We start from the raw sequence: 14,376 nt of genomic DNA, 5'->3' as shown, positions 1-14,376 counted from the left end.
CCAGGGGGGCTTTTGCCCAGGTTCGCCTGGTGCACCAGTTGCGGCCCTACCTGGACCGGGAGGCACTTCGAATAGTCACTCATGCCCTCGTCACCTCAAGACTGGATTACTGTAACGTGCTCTACATGGGGCTGCCCCTGAAGAGCGTTTGAAGACAACAGCTGGTCCAGAACGCAGCCGTGCGAGCGATATGGGGTGTATCTAGATACACCCATATTACACCTATCCTCCGTGAGCTGCACTGGCTTCCTATTGGTCTCCGGACGTGCTTCAAGGTGCTAGTCGTTACTTTTAAAGCCCTTCATGGTTTAGGACCTTGCTACCTGAGAGACCGCCTCCTGCTACTTACCTCCCAACGACCAACAAGATCGAACAGGTTGGGCCTCCTCCGGGTGCCATCAACCGGACAATGCCGGCTGGTGACTCCCCGGGGGAGGGCCTTCTCTGTTGCTGCGCCGGCCCTGTGGAACGAACTACCTGCAGAGATCCGGACCCTTACCACTCTCCCGGCCTTCCGTAAAGCCGTCAAGACCTGGCTGTTCCGGCAGGCCTGGGGCTGTTGATTGATTTCCAGCCCCACCTAGATGGAATGGGTGATGTGAATTTTAATGCTGTATTTTTTATTTTTTATTTCTATTTTTAAATTTAAATGTTTCTTGTCTGTTGTGAGCCGCCCAGAGTCCCCTGGGAGTGGGCGGCATACAAATTCTAATAAACTTGAAACTTGTAGTTATCCTGATTCCTATTTCAAATATCAGAAACCATCAGACAGCTGTTATTTCCAAAAACTTTTGAAAAAGGAAGTAGTGGTAATACAAGAAAAGCATCTTCAAATATTACTTTGATAATTTAATAGGCAGCTAGATATATAAATCAAACAAGTGATCAAGATTCTTTAAAGGGAACATTTGATATGGATTGAGTTTTTTCCTGCCTAAAGATAAGGTGTTAAGTGATCTCCTATTGAAAGGGATAAGTGGCAATGAAACATGAAATGAAAAAAGGACAAGGTTCAAGTTGCACCCGGAGCCTTGTACCCTTGTTTGCAAGCCTTCACTTACTTCAGATACCCAGATACATAATAGTTAGATTTATAGTCCACTTAATTTTCAAGGAAAATTGTAGTTAGAAAAGAAGATTGAGTCTTACTGACATATTCCTTGACAGACAGAATTGTTAGGGCACTTACCAAAGAACGATGGCATTGAAAAGTAACACTCATATCATCTGAGTCTTGACAAAAACAAATACTGTGTTTTTGTCTGATTAAAAGAAACATCTGGAAATACTTTTCATCCCACATATATTTTAATTTGTAGATTTAAATGGTTATATTATTACTGATAAGATTAATTATGATTATCATACTTTAAGGTATGATGCTAATAATCATACTTCAGTGACAAAGCATGATAATCATACTTTAGCATCATACTTTAATGTATGCCAATTGATATCATACTTGGATATTAACATGGATTAATTTGGCAAAAAGAATATATATGTTGGGGCTGCAAAAAACTTAACTTCTTCAGTTCTGGAAGCCCTATTCTATGCATTATCTAAATCTTAACAGAGGTTTATCTTAATTATCCCAATTGACATAAGTCAGTCTTAGAAAATTTTTTAAACTTTGTTAAGTTGTGCCTGGATAACAAGAGTACAAGGCAATCTAAAGAAATGGGCTGCTCTCATTTTACATGGATATATGAAGATCATCCAGTATGATCAGGTTGTTTAATTGGTATACATAAAACAGAATTCTGAGTCTAACTGCTGCTAGCTCAGTAAGTATTAGTAGCTTGTTTTAGTACCACATATATTTAAATTAAAGCTGCCATGGAAATTTACAACAGAAGCATACCATCAAAGCTGCAAGCATAACAAGATATAGTTGATGTATTAGCATAAAATTTCAGACTTTAGAGAGCAACCCAGAGATCCCCTGGAACAAACATGACATTCTATTTGATGGATGGCCTAAATGGCTCATCTCTACTGTCTCGCAAGGCATCTTGCTTAAGTCTCCAACTTACGTCATTATCTGAGTTTCTATGCCTGGCTCCACTAGGGACCCATCCATGAAGAGTGGTGCTGATGTGAAGCCATATTTATTCCAGGTCCTTCCTTCATCGAAACTCACCCTGAGATTGAAAGAGATAAATGCACATGAAAATGTTTCACTGGAGCCATTTCCAAGGCAATTAAACATCATTGGCTAATGAGAGGGGGGGAGAGAGAGGGGGGGAAATCTATGAGATGCAGAAATGTCATAGATTTATTATATTGTGATGTTGCTTATATAGTGTTACCATTTCGTTGTGAAACTTTCTACAATGGTGACCAGCAAATAAAAAAATTATGCAGCTTTGATCTTTGATCCAACTTCTTAAAATAACACAGTTCTTTTAAGAAGTTGGAAAAATATTTCCACTGAATAAAAGATGCTTTTGACACTGTTCTTTATGAAACTGTTTTGCACCTCATGAACTAATCTATACACTGAAACTTAATCTTTACACTTCAAAAATGCCCTGATGCAACTCTTTGTTTAAAATGCATTTCAAAATAAATAACTTGAAAATAGGCATAGTAAATATGTATTTTGAAAGAAAATATTTTAAATCATGATTTAAAAGTTCTATATAGTATATTTTTCTCTTAAATTGGTCCTTTAATATCCAAATAAACAGAAGTGGCTGAGTATTAAAAAAAATCCCACCATAGTACTACTTTTGGAACTTTGTGGGTAACAAACCACTTCCTAGTACAATTATTCAAATTAAAGCAATCTTGACAAGTGTTTATCTTGAATTGACCAACTAAGGGGACCCACCATCTTTATAGGTACTTAGTCTCACAATTATATTGCTCTATAAAGAAAGTATAACATTCAATCCGCCTTCCTGTAAATTAAATTATTCCATGTTATGCTCTCCAGAACAATGAGAAACAAGTGTTGAGCTTGTTTGAGATGTTTTTTTAAATTTAGACTAAATTACATCTGTAGCTAACTGTTCACTAGGTTCACTTGTCAGCCCAATTCATCAGTTCAGAAAAAAGTCAATCACTAGGTAGAATAAAGGCTCTCTTCGTCTTTGTGTGAATTTTAAAAACCTTAACGGAATCTCCGCCCAGAACCTCTACCCGCTACCCCTAATAAAGGACATGCTGGCCCAATTGGGGAAGGGCCGCATTTTCACTAAACTGGATTTGCGGGAGGCATACTATAGAGTCTGTATTAAAGAGGGAGATGAGTGGAAAACGGCTTTCAACTGCCCCCTTGGCTGTTTCCAGTTTCATGTGATGCCATTTGGCATGCAGGAGGCGCCTGCGGTTTTTATGCAATTAATTAATGAGGTGTTACATGACCATCTTTACAAAGGCGTTATCGTATATTTGGACGATATCCTTATTTACATGCAAACACGTGAAGAACATGTTAAGCTGGTTCACACTGTGCTGAAGAAGCTTCGGGCCACGGAGCTTTACGCCAAGTTGTCCAAGTGTGAATTCCATGAAGAGAAAGTTGACTACCTGGGCTATCGTATCTCCCCCGTGGGTGTAGAGATGGACCCCGCTAAAGTTAAAGCAGTAACTTAGTGGGAGGCCCCTCGTATGCACAGGCAGTTGCAGAAATTTTTGGGGTTTGCCAATTTCTATCACCAGTTCATCCCTTCTTTGCTAAGATTGCACTTCCCATAACTAACCTGTTGAAGTCCAAAGGTGGGCCAAAGCCCAAGCCTAGCAAGCCGTTGGATTGGACCATGGAATGTCAGGCTGCCTTTGAAAAGTTAAAACAACTTTTTGCCGAGGAACCGGTCCTCAAGCACCCGGACATGGATGCACCATTTGTGGTTCAAGCTGATGCCAGCGACGTGGCGGTAGGGGCCGTGTTGCTTCAGGCCAATGATCAAGGTAACTTGCAACCCTGCGCATACACCTGTCGCAAACTAACTGACACGGAGAGACGTTGGGCTATCTGGGAGAAGGAGGTGTTTGCTGTTCGTTGGGCTTTGGCCATATGGTGCCATTTTCTGGAAGGCACTAAGCACCCGTTCGAGGTGTGGACTGACCATAAGAATTGACTCTCCGGAAACTTTCTCCTAAGCAGATGTGCTGGGCTCAGCATTTCAATTGTTTTAATTTCACCCTGAAATACATTCCGGGTGGGAAGAAATTCATGGCTGATGCTTTATCCAGACTTCCTCAGTACAACTGTTCTAAGCTCAGCGTGGTCCAGCTGGTCATTCCCACATCAAGCCTCGTTGCTCCAGTGGTTACTAGACATCAGGCACGTTCTAAAGTGGAGATGTCCCAGGATTTTCTTTCCAATCTCAAGAACGCCCTCACTCATGATGAATGGTTCCAGCAGCATATGACTGAATGTACCATGAGGGATGACTTGCCATGGATTGGAGCGAAACTTTACGTTCCTGCATCTTTTCACCTAGTAGTTCTCCAACGGGCTCATGATTCCCGGATGGCGGGCCATTTTGGTTTCGTGAAGATGCTGCATCTCATGAAAAGGCAATTTTGGTGGCCTTCTTTGAAAAAGGACATTGAGCTGTATGTCGCCAGTTGTCCCGTTTATGCTGCTGCTAAACGCCCGCCAGGGAAACCGCAGGGTTTACTCCAGACTGTAGCTCGCCCTGTCGCCCCGTGGAAGGAGATCTCTATGGATTTCATTGTCAACCTTCCTGAGAGCCAGGGGCACACCGTTATTTGGGTGGTTACCGACTTGTTCTCCAAGCAAGTCCACTTCATCCCTTCTATCTGCTAAGACTCTCACTAAAATGTTCATCTCTCACATTTACCGCTTGCATGGGGTGCCTGACCGCATCATTTTGGATAGGGGTGTGCAGTTCATCTCCGTGTTCTGGAGGGAGTTTCTTAAGCAGATTGGCTCCACCCACCACCCTCAGACTAATGGAGCTTGTGAGAGGACTAATTCTGTTCTGGAGCAGTATTTACGTTGTTTCATCAACTACCAGCAGGATGATTGGGTGGACTTGTTGCCACATGCGGAGGTGGCTTATAATAATTCTGTGCATAGCAGCACTGGTTTCACCCCTTTCCGGGTGGTGTCTGGACAGGATTTTGTGCCTATTCCTGAGGTTCCTCGTGAGCAGCCGCAAGACTAAATTTCATCTGTAGCTAACTGTTCACTAGGTTCCCTTGTCAGCCCAATTCATCATTTCAGAAAAAAGTCAATCACTAGGTAGCAATAATCCAATCCAATTTTATTAGTCCATGGAAAGTTATACAAATAATCCATTTACAATCCAAAAAGCCTAATGAGGGATACATATGACAATCTTACTGAGCTTTCCACATTCTCATTTCCAACCATGTGTGGCTACATGATGATGAAAAATACTCTATGTTTTCAAAGTCTTGCAAGTAAGAAGGAAATTTTGATTTTTATCAGTTTTGCAGATAATTATGTTCTCTCATCTTTCCTCAATTATCTGAAGATTTTTCAAAAATAAGATAGTGGTACAAAGAGATTCTCTCTCTCCCTCCCTCCCTCCCTCCCTCCCTCCCTCTCAACAGCCCTCTTCCTCCTCCTCCTCCCAAATCCCACTCCTTTCTAGAATGATGAGGTTACCTAGTTGGGTCATGAAATATCTGCAAAAATCCAGCCAGTTCTCCTCTTCCTCTCTGCAATCCCCACTCCCTTCTAGCACTGATGATATTACCTAATAGGGTCATGAAACATTTGCAATAAAATTACCAAACTCAGAGAACACCATGGTTCTGGATAAGTCAGATAGCCCTAAGGCCCGTTGATCCTCATGGATTTACACATCTGAATGGAATCCACAGGATTTCCTGCATAGCTTCCACTTGTAATCACACACACTAATAGGCAACCCCAGTGAACTAAATAATCACTTTGGGTTGTGATCTCTCTCTCCCCCCTCCCTCTCCCTTTCTCATATAGCCATCCATTTCAGGAGGTGTGATTTTGGGTAGTGTAAACAAGGAAAATTTAAAACAAGGAAATTTAAATGTATTTATAATCTAACAAAAATTTAAGGTTGGGTTTGAACAATTTTCTGTATCAATAATATCTACTTGTTTAGATATCATTGTCATGAATCATCCAAAACATCCCTTAATGGAAAAAAATCATGAAAGTGTGCATTCTTCTCATTTCTTTCTCTCAGTACACTTTATTCTGTGTTAGTTTCTGTTAGTTTTATGTTCTCTTAAAAAAAATAAAAATTGTATATAAACAAGAAAGTGTGCATCTCCTTTGAAGCTTAGTTGAATGCTGTTGAGAAGTAAGGTCTGGGGTTTTTTTAAGATACTGAATTATGGTCTTCAACAGAAGATTTTATACTGACAATACAGTCTGATGTAATATTGGTTGATTTTTAGCATTTATGTTTGTTTGAAAACAGGCTTTTGGAACAACAAAAATGCTATGTCAATTACAAAATACAAGACACAAGATACAAATAAAATGTTTATAGGGTATGAATCAGTAGTTCAAACACAGAAACAAAAAAAGTGAAAAAACAAAATGATATAATCTCATTTTTTCCTGTAAGAAATCATTTAAATAATAAATGGTTTCTCAACATTTTCTATGCATGCTTCCTCATCAACTTTATTTTAATCCACACATATAATGTTGAGAATATCAACTCTTGAAAGCTAGCCAGTTGACCCCCAATCTTCTTCATTAAAAAATTTCAGGAGCTGCAACATCTACAAGAAGCAAAGCATAGAGAGGGCTGTAAAGCCCTGTAAAGCATTATATAAGTCTAAATGCTATTACTATAACATCAAGTAAATTAATTAAACAGCAGTGCTAATTATATATATATTGAAATTCCATTTCATCACCATAGCAAAGATAACCATACTTCAACAAATAAACCAAAGAATGTTTTCTTAGTTAGATATAGGCATGATATGCATTTCTGCCTTATAATGTCTTCTGATGACATGTGCTCATTGTATAATCAATGGAGACTCCAGTCCAGGACCTGGATATTAGTGTCATAAACTCAATATAACGTATTTCTATTTTGAATTTTTTTGTTATTGACGTTTTAAAAATTGTCCTGGGAATCTTTCAAAGGACAGGCTATAATTCAAGTACATAAAAAGTCAAATGCACAAGCAGGATTTTAGTTTGAGAGTTGGGTGACAATGTGTTCTTTGTATTTTGCTTTAGTTAATTTAACATTCAAGTGGATTTCTATGCTTCTCACTTTTTTCAACATTCCCTTGATTCAGAAAGGCTGTTCATAAAAACTGTGATATATAACAGAATGAAATAATAAGATAGCCTTAAGCAAATCATCATCATTTGTCCTTCTACTAGTCTACCTTTCTTATAATCAGATGCTGGCATTTAAATAAAATGTCTGTGAGGGTATGGAATGAACATACAAATTATTCCATGTATCATAAAAAGGGTGGTTATGAAATGAGTTGAAAAGTTTCCTCTGTCCAATCATTTCTGACTCTAGGGTGTGGTACTCTTCTGTTTCTTAGATGAGGGAGCCAGCATTGTACAAAGACATTTTCTGTGATTATGTAGCTAGTATAGCAATACTCCGAAGCACACAGAATGCTGTTACCTTCTCACCAAAGTAGTACCTATTTATCTACTTGCATTTGCATGCTTTTGAACTACTAGGCAAAGAGAAGCTGAGGCAATAATAGGAGCTCACCCTGTCTTGTAGCACTCAGATCTAAATCCTTTCAGCTTTCCAGCTAGCAAGTTCAGAGTCTTTAACTGCTGAGCCATCTCACCATTTTACTGCAAAGTAGGGTATTTTGTTATAATACTGCTTCTTCTCTAAGTCTATTAAGACATTATAGTATAATCTATTACTTTTTTTTAAAAAAAAAGTCACACTGCTATGATTCTGATGGGCATTTGAAAATGGGATTGCTTGCCATTTTGCTTTCTAGAATAATATACATTTTTTCAGGAATCTTTATCAGACTTTGAGTTAGATCAGGCTAGGATAACAAATATTCTAATATTAATACCACCTTTTTATAGGGTGTAGTAGTGACAGAATCTTGCCATGTGCCTCCTGTGTACCTGTCTTTATCTATAAGAGAGTCAAGGTAATTTTGGAGGATCAAGTCTACAATGTTTTCTCAAATTACATTTCTGCTTTGGACTCAGATTTCATTTAAGTTAACCCTGTAGCTCTTCCTCCTGTTCCACAAGGTTACTCCCAAAGCCCATTACACTTTTCTAGTTTATTTGCTATTCTAAGCTCTTTGTAACCTCTGAAAAATGTTCAACAAAAGAAGAATCCATTCAAAAGAAACATGGATGCTTCTGAAAAATACACTCCAAAATTATTGTTTTTTATTATTACTATCAGCAGCAAACAAACATTTAGTGATTACTTTTGGATGAGTCAGCAGGAGAATCCTTTATTTAGCAAAGAACATAGTAGAAATGAAAAGAAACTCACCACAGATGTCGTAGAGGCATTGATGTGTGTTTCATGGCCACAAGTGCTCCACCCCAATCAAGGAACCATACATTGTATTCTTCCTCAAAGATCTGCAAATGAGAAAGGCATAGCATGAACTTCCAAGAAATGTGAAATAAATATATTACAGAAAGACCAGTTTATTGATGAAAAAAATTACCTGTCTCCAGGAATTTCCACCATCGGAAGAAACAAACATGCCAATCTCAGTGTATGACAATTCTGTGCCCACATTACCTAAAGTGCAAGAAGATATATACAAATAAGCTCCTAGGTGGCTTGAAAAGAACAATATGTTTCACCAGCAGAAAAACAATTGAAAAATTGTATCTAAAAATTTCTATTGTGTTAGATTGGAGAATATCACAAAACCAGGATGGGAAAAATAAAAGGAATGAGTACATATATAAACAAATACATTAAAATGTAGAGCTACCTAACTGAAAGGCATGTCTCATAGATCTATGTTTGCATTGAATAATTCCAGAGTTTATTTGCAACAGGGCTACACTAGTTTTAAAAGGACATGATTAATTTTTGGAACAAAGCACACCTTCAAAACTTGGCTTAATTTCTTTGTTAAACAGACCAACTGTGCCCTTTATTTGGACTTCATTCATTTACAGATTCCTGTTCCATCAAGGATAAAAATGGAATATCCCCAGATCTAGGTAGTCCTAATCCCGCAGAACTTCAGCCTGATTGTATCGGAGACAATTTAGCCCTACCAAAAGTTCAATTGGTCCCTATCTGAACCAGATACTGCAACTGAATGTCAACAGCCTCTCCTGGCTGGCCTAAAGTTGAAACCTATAACTGGGTATCATTAGTGTATTAATTATACTGAATCCCAAACTGATAAATGATCTCACGCAGCAGTTTAATATAGATGTTGCATAAGAAGGAAAATAAGGAAAAAAGAGTCAAGTTGCAATCTCTCCCTGAAACCAATACTGAAATTGGCCTCAGAGGAACGGAGAGAACTACCATAATAAAATGATCTCTATTCTCAACCCCAAAGTGAGCCCTAAATGATGCATGGTCAATTGTATCAAAATTTGCTAAGAGATCAAAGATCACAAGGATGAGAAACCAAGTCTATCCCGACTCTACCACTGGTAATTTAAAAACATGATCAAGGTGTATCAGATTGAAACTAGTTTAAATAATCTGCTTCCAAATTCTCGTAAAATAAGAAAAAACAAAAAGAACCAAGGAAACCATCTGCAACTCAATTTAAATAAAGTTTCCTAAATTATATATCTGATGGGGAAATCAACTTTAGAAGTTATAACTTCACCATAAGAAAATATGGCTAAATGAAAATTAGCTGCTTCTGCTTTGTTTTATATTAAAAATGAAAGGAAGATAAAGTCAACTCCCAACTTTTATCACTTCAGAGCAGGCAAAATAAATACACACTAATGAAAATGTTAATTGAGCATCTGACATTTAATGTTGGGAAATGAAGAATGAAAACCCAGATGTAGCTTGACGTATTCCTACTAGTGAGTAAAAGGTACAGCCTGCCAACTTGAAAAGACACATAATTTGCAGAAAAAAATAAAACCTGAAATTTAAGGGTCATGATTGATACAAAAAGTCATATGAAAAGTTCTTGATAGAAACTATTAAATTGCATCATTTCATTATTTTAATGAATAAACTTCAAAAATTGTTCCTTGCATAAAATTCAAATTCCTGTGCTGCATATACACTTTGCCTAATCCTCTATGTCCAAACCTGAAACTCTGCCATTGGTTCAGAACATAACAACAGAAAGCCATTTAGCTCTCTCCCTTTCATTTTCCCTAACTGTGGGTGATTCTATGGACATCTTAAAGGTAAAGGTAAAGGTTCCCCTCGCACCTATGTGCTATTCATTCCCAACTCTAAGGGGCGGTGCTCATCTCTGTTTTAAAACTAAAGAGCCAGTGCTGTGCAAAGACATCTCCATGGTCCAGCATGACTAAATACTGAAGGTGCACGGAACACTGTTACCTTCCCACCAAAGTGGTCCCTATTTTTCTACTTGCATTTTTTACATGCTTTCAAACTGCTAGGTTGGCAAAAGCTGGGACAAGTAATGGGAGCTCACTCCATTTTGCAACCCTAGGGATTCAAACCACCGAACAGCCGACCCTTCTGATCGACAAGCTCAGCCACCGTGTCCCTGATATGGATATCTTAGAAACCATGTATTTGAGATGCTCTTTATATTTGGATTGGTGTAATCACATCTCCAACTTCAAAACACACACACACACAACTTCACATCTTTCTTAAAAATGCCATTTTTAAATCTGCTTTTTTTGAAAAATGGGCCATTATAAGTAGTAAGCAGTAAGCAATTCATTCACTATGAGTCTGAATCTCTGCCAGACCTCCATCAAACATGTTCTTATTTAGAGAGAAAATTGATTCCTAGTAAATAAGAGTTCTGTTAGGCATGTTCATTATGGATTTCATTACTAATTTAGTGATTGCTTAATAAAAAATATCAGTAACCTTTTAACCTTTTCCCTCTGGAATTCTTGAATAAAGAAGGCACTCTTATACTTTATAAATTATGCAAAGAGAAGCTTATTTATGGTGCATACCATGTATTTTATTTTAATAACTGTCTAAAACTGTCTGTTCAGTTGAGTCTACTAATACTTTTGATGGTGTTTTCAGGTGTTTTTGCATCCCTGTAAGAAATACCACATTACACATAGAATGCAGACAACCAAAATTTTCTCCTGAGAATCGGCAGTCTTATTTCTACATATGTAGACAAGGAGTTCTTCCTAATGTTAACTTCTGCCCATCTTCATAAGCAAAGGGCAGTTTTCTTGATTGGAAAAAGAACATAACAAATGGATGAGTGCAAGGACAAGCTCTTTTTTGAAGTTTGATCCAGCTATAATTCAGGGACGTGCAGTCACTAGAGGCAAGGGAGGCGGAGCCTCACCACTCTCCTCAGGAAAAGAAAAGAAATTTAAATATTTTTTTAAAATAATTAAAGCCAAGATAGTTGCTACCAGATTCCAGGTCACAGTGGCTTGGTGTCTGCTTAGTGTTAACCAAAGCAGGAGGCGAGACAACTCGGAGCCTCTTTTCCATAAGGAATTTTTCGCCTTCTAAAAGTTAAGAAAGAGTTAAAAGGCAAAGAAGTTCAGATGGAAAAGAGGCACTAATTCTCCCGCCTCCTGATCTGGAAGCAGCCAATCATGTCTTCTTGAGCACGCTTACGTTGGGCGGATTATTTCGGAGGGCGCGCTTCAGAGGAGAGAGGAGTGGGGGAGAAGGAGGAGGCTCGCTCTTCACCCCTCCCCAACCTTCCCAGGGTCCAGATTCCCTTCGCTGCAAGCCTTGCTGTCTCTTGCATCCCAAAGGTGGGTGGGTGTGGGAGCTTTGGTGGCCCCAATTCTTCTCTGGGGGGTGGGGGGTGTCTCCTGGGGCTGCTGACTAGATAGACTCCCGAGGAGCGACTCCTTCCCTCCTAGTCCCCCTGTGGGTGGCTGGAAATGTCCGCGCTGAGGCTCTGCGCAGCGCCGGGAGGCCGCGGAGAAGCTTCACTCCGCTTCTCACTCAGCTTTTCCCCAGAGGCGATCCGAGACTTCAAGCGGCGGAGTTTGGAGAAGCAGCGGCCTCAGGCCGGGTCAGCAGGTGGGCGGCGGGGCACTTTGCATCGCGGGAGCCGCCAAGCGCCTTTGCTGCAGACCCGGACACTTGGCGGCTCCCACGATGCAAATCCCCCCCACCGCCGAGGCCGCAAATTCCCCCCCCACCGCCGAGGCTTTGCAAAAGGATGCCCAGCTGAGCCTCACCAGGCACAAACCTCACCGCACGTCACTGCTATAATTGTTGATCAAATTACAGGGGTTTTTTTTGGGTGTATTTTCATAATTCATAAGATTAGATTTCAACACATAATTTAAATAGATCCCAATTTTCTCACTATATGTCAAATCTAACAAGTTTGTATAGAGAACTTTGTAGCTTGTAACTATCTTTGTCTTTTTTTAATATAGATTACTGGTATAAGGGAAACATGGACAACAGATAATCCTAGTTATCATCATCATTCTGACCATTGTCTATCCACTGCAGGATGAAGGCTTCTTCTGCATGTTTCCAACCAATGAAGTTTTGAGCTCACTTTTGCTAGTTGGACATCATATTTGCTGATCTTGTTGCTCCATCTTACTTTAGATCTCTTTTGCGGACACTTTTTATCAAGTGGAATTCATTCTATCACTGCCTTACCCCACCTGCCATTAATTAATCCTAGTTATATAATTATATAACATAATATACTACAGTTATATAATGCATCTTTATACAGAAAATATCATATTAGAAAGCCAATCTGGTAATACTAGTTGGTCTGAGAAATCTCTCATCTTATCAATCCATTGCTACTTTTCAGTTTGAGCTATGTGCATTATACTGCTACCTTGTCGCTGGCCAATCTAGTCAAAGAAACTTGTTTACACTTTAAGCCTCAGCATGTAACAGCCATATGCAAATTTATTGTGCACATGAGTGTAATAGGATAAAAGCTGAGGTCCTATAAACAGCAATATGCCAGCTGTCTGACATTTCTGGGAAATACAGAACGCATGCCAAGGTATAAATACAAGTTATCTATAGTGACAACAATTCAAGTATTTTTTGTAACCTTGGACATCCCTTGCTGAACGAAACATGCTGGGTACCCTGCATCAAGATGGTTGATGATGGCTATCCTGATGAGAGAGCCTACTGTTAGCAGGCAAGTGCAGATATACAGATGCTGTGATGGCTATCAGGTTAATTATCAAGGTCGGGCACTCCTGGCATTTTATATAATAACAGGCTGTTATTAGAATCATGTGATCAGTTAAAGGTAGGTTTTATTGAAAAGGACAGAACATCAAATACATGGCAACAAAGTGTTTCCAACTTCTTTTTGATAAGAGAAAAAACAGTCCATCAATTATGAATAATAACTATTAAGTTCCAGTCATGTGTACTGTACAACTATTGCTAATTTTATCGCCTATTGTAAGGAAATGTCCCAAAGTATACACAGTGGTTGCCAGTCACTCCATTTTCCAACCATATCCACTCCAGTACAAATTTTAAATGGAACATTGCTTAAGATTAGGGGTGCATTACACCACAGCAGTCCTTCTAGATTGAATAGAATATACAGTAACATAGTGGTGCTTCCAAGAAACTATGCTACTGAATAGTAGCATAGAGGGACAGATTTTTCCCCCATATTCTTTAAATTGCCAGACTCAAAAGAAATCATGATAGTCTAGATTATAATCTAACATATGTGGTATATAAATATATATTGTTTCAATATATCCAACATTTGCACAAACACCTGGTTGTTTTCAATGCTTTTTTATTATCTCTGGTGGTATACATCACTTTTCCAGGATTTACCTCCAAGTTTCAATATGACACTGCTGTTTTAGTATGAAGTCAATGCAGGCCAATAGGCCAAAGTATTAGTACAATAGTGTGGAGGAGAGCATATAAGGGTCAGTCTGATCCATGGATTGATGCTATTTCACAGATAATAGTGGTCTACAGATTTTGGGAAATTATGTTAATTTTACATATTTTGATTACCTGAATTAGAAAACAGGAGATAAAGGTGCTGGTTGACTAAAGTTTTCAAGATGTTTCACAATAAAGATTTATACACAGGCAGGTATATATGCCTACAAAGGAGGAAGGTGTCTAATAACCATGATTGGAGGTGCCAATCACCTCCCTACGACCAATTAGATCCCACAGATTAGGCCTCCTCCGAATACCATCAACTAGCCAATGTTGACTGTCGACCCTCGGGGGAGGGCCTTCTCTGTGGCTGCTCCGGCCCTCTGGAATGATCTTCCCGTGGAGATCCGGA

At 39.0% G+C, this 14,376-nt stretch overlaps 1 protein-coding gene across 1 annotated transcript in view; it reads right to left on the bottom strand.

Moving 5' to 3' along the window:
* SORCS3 (sortilin related VPS10 domain containing receptor 3) overlaps positions 1 to 14,376 on the bottom strand; it is a 716,202-nt gene that overhangs the window by 99,666 nt on the left and 602,160 nt on the right. The window contains exons 12-14 of the mRNA XM_087725809.1: positions 8,641 to 8,717; positions 8,460 to 8,551; positions 2,037 to 2,144 (exon numbers count right to left, since the gene is read on the bottom strand). Coding sequence (XP_087581935.1) covers positions 2,037 to 2,144; positions 8,460 to 8,551; positions 8,641 to 8,717 — 277 coding nt within the window. The remainder of the gene's footprint in view (positions 1 to 2,036; positions 2,145 to 8,459; positions 8,552 to 8,640; positions 8,718 to 14,376) is intronic.

Source organism: Thamnophis sirtalis, unplaced genomic scaffold (assembly GCF_051295495.1).
Source record: "Thamnophis sirtalis isolate CommonGarterSnake01/CBP01778 unplaced genomic scaffold, rThaSir2_p1.2 scaffold_11, whole genome shotgun sequence".
Lineage (NCBI taxonomy): Eukaryota > Metazoa > Chordata > Lepidosauria > Squamata > Natricidae > Thamnophis > Thamnophis sirtalis.
Note: the sequence above shows the minus strand (reverse complement) of the source record. Positions and strands in the feature narration are given on the sequence as shown.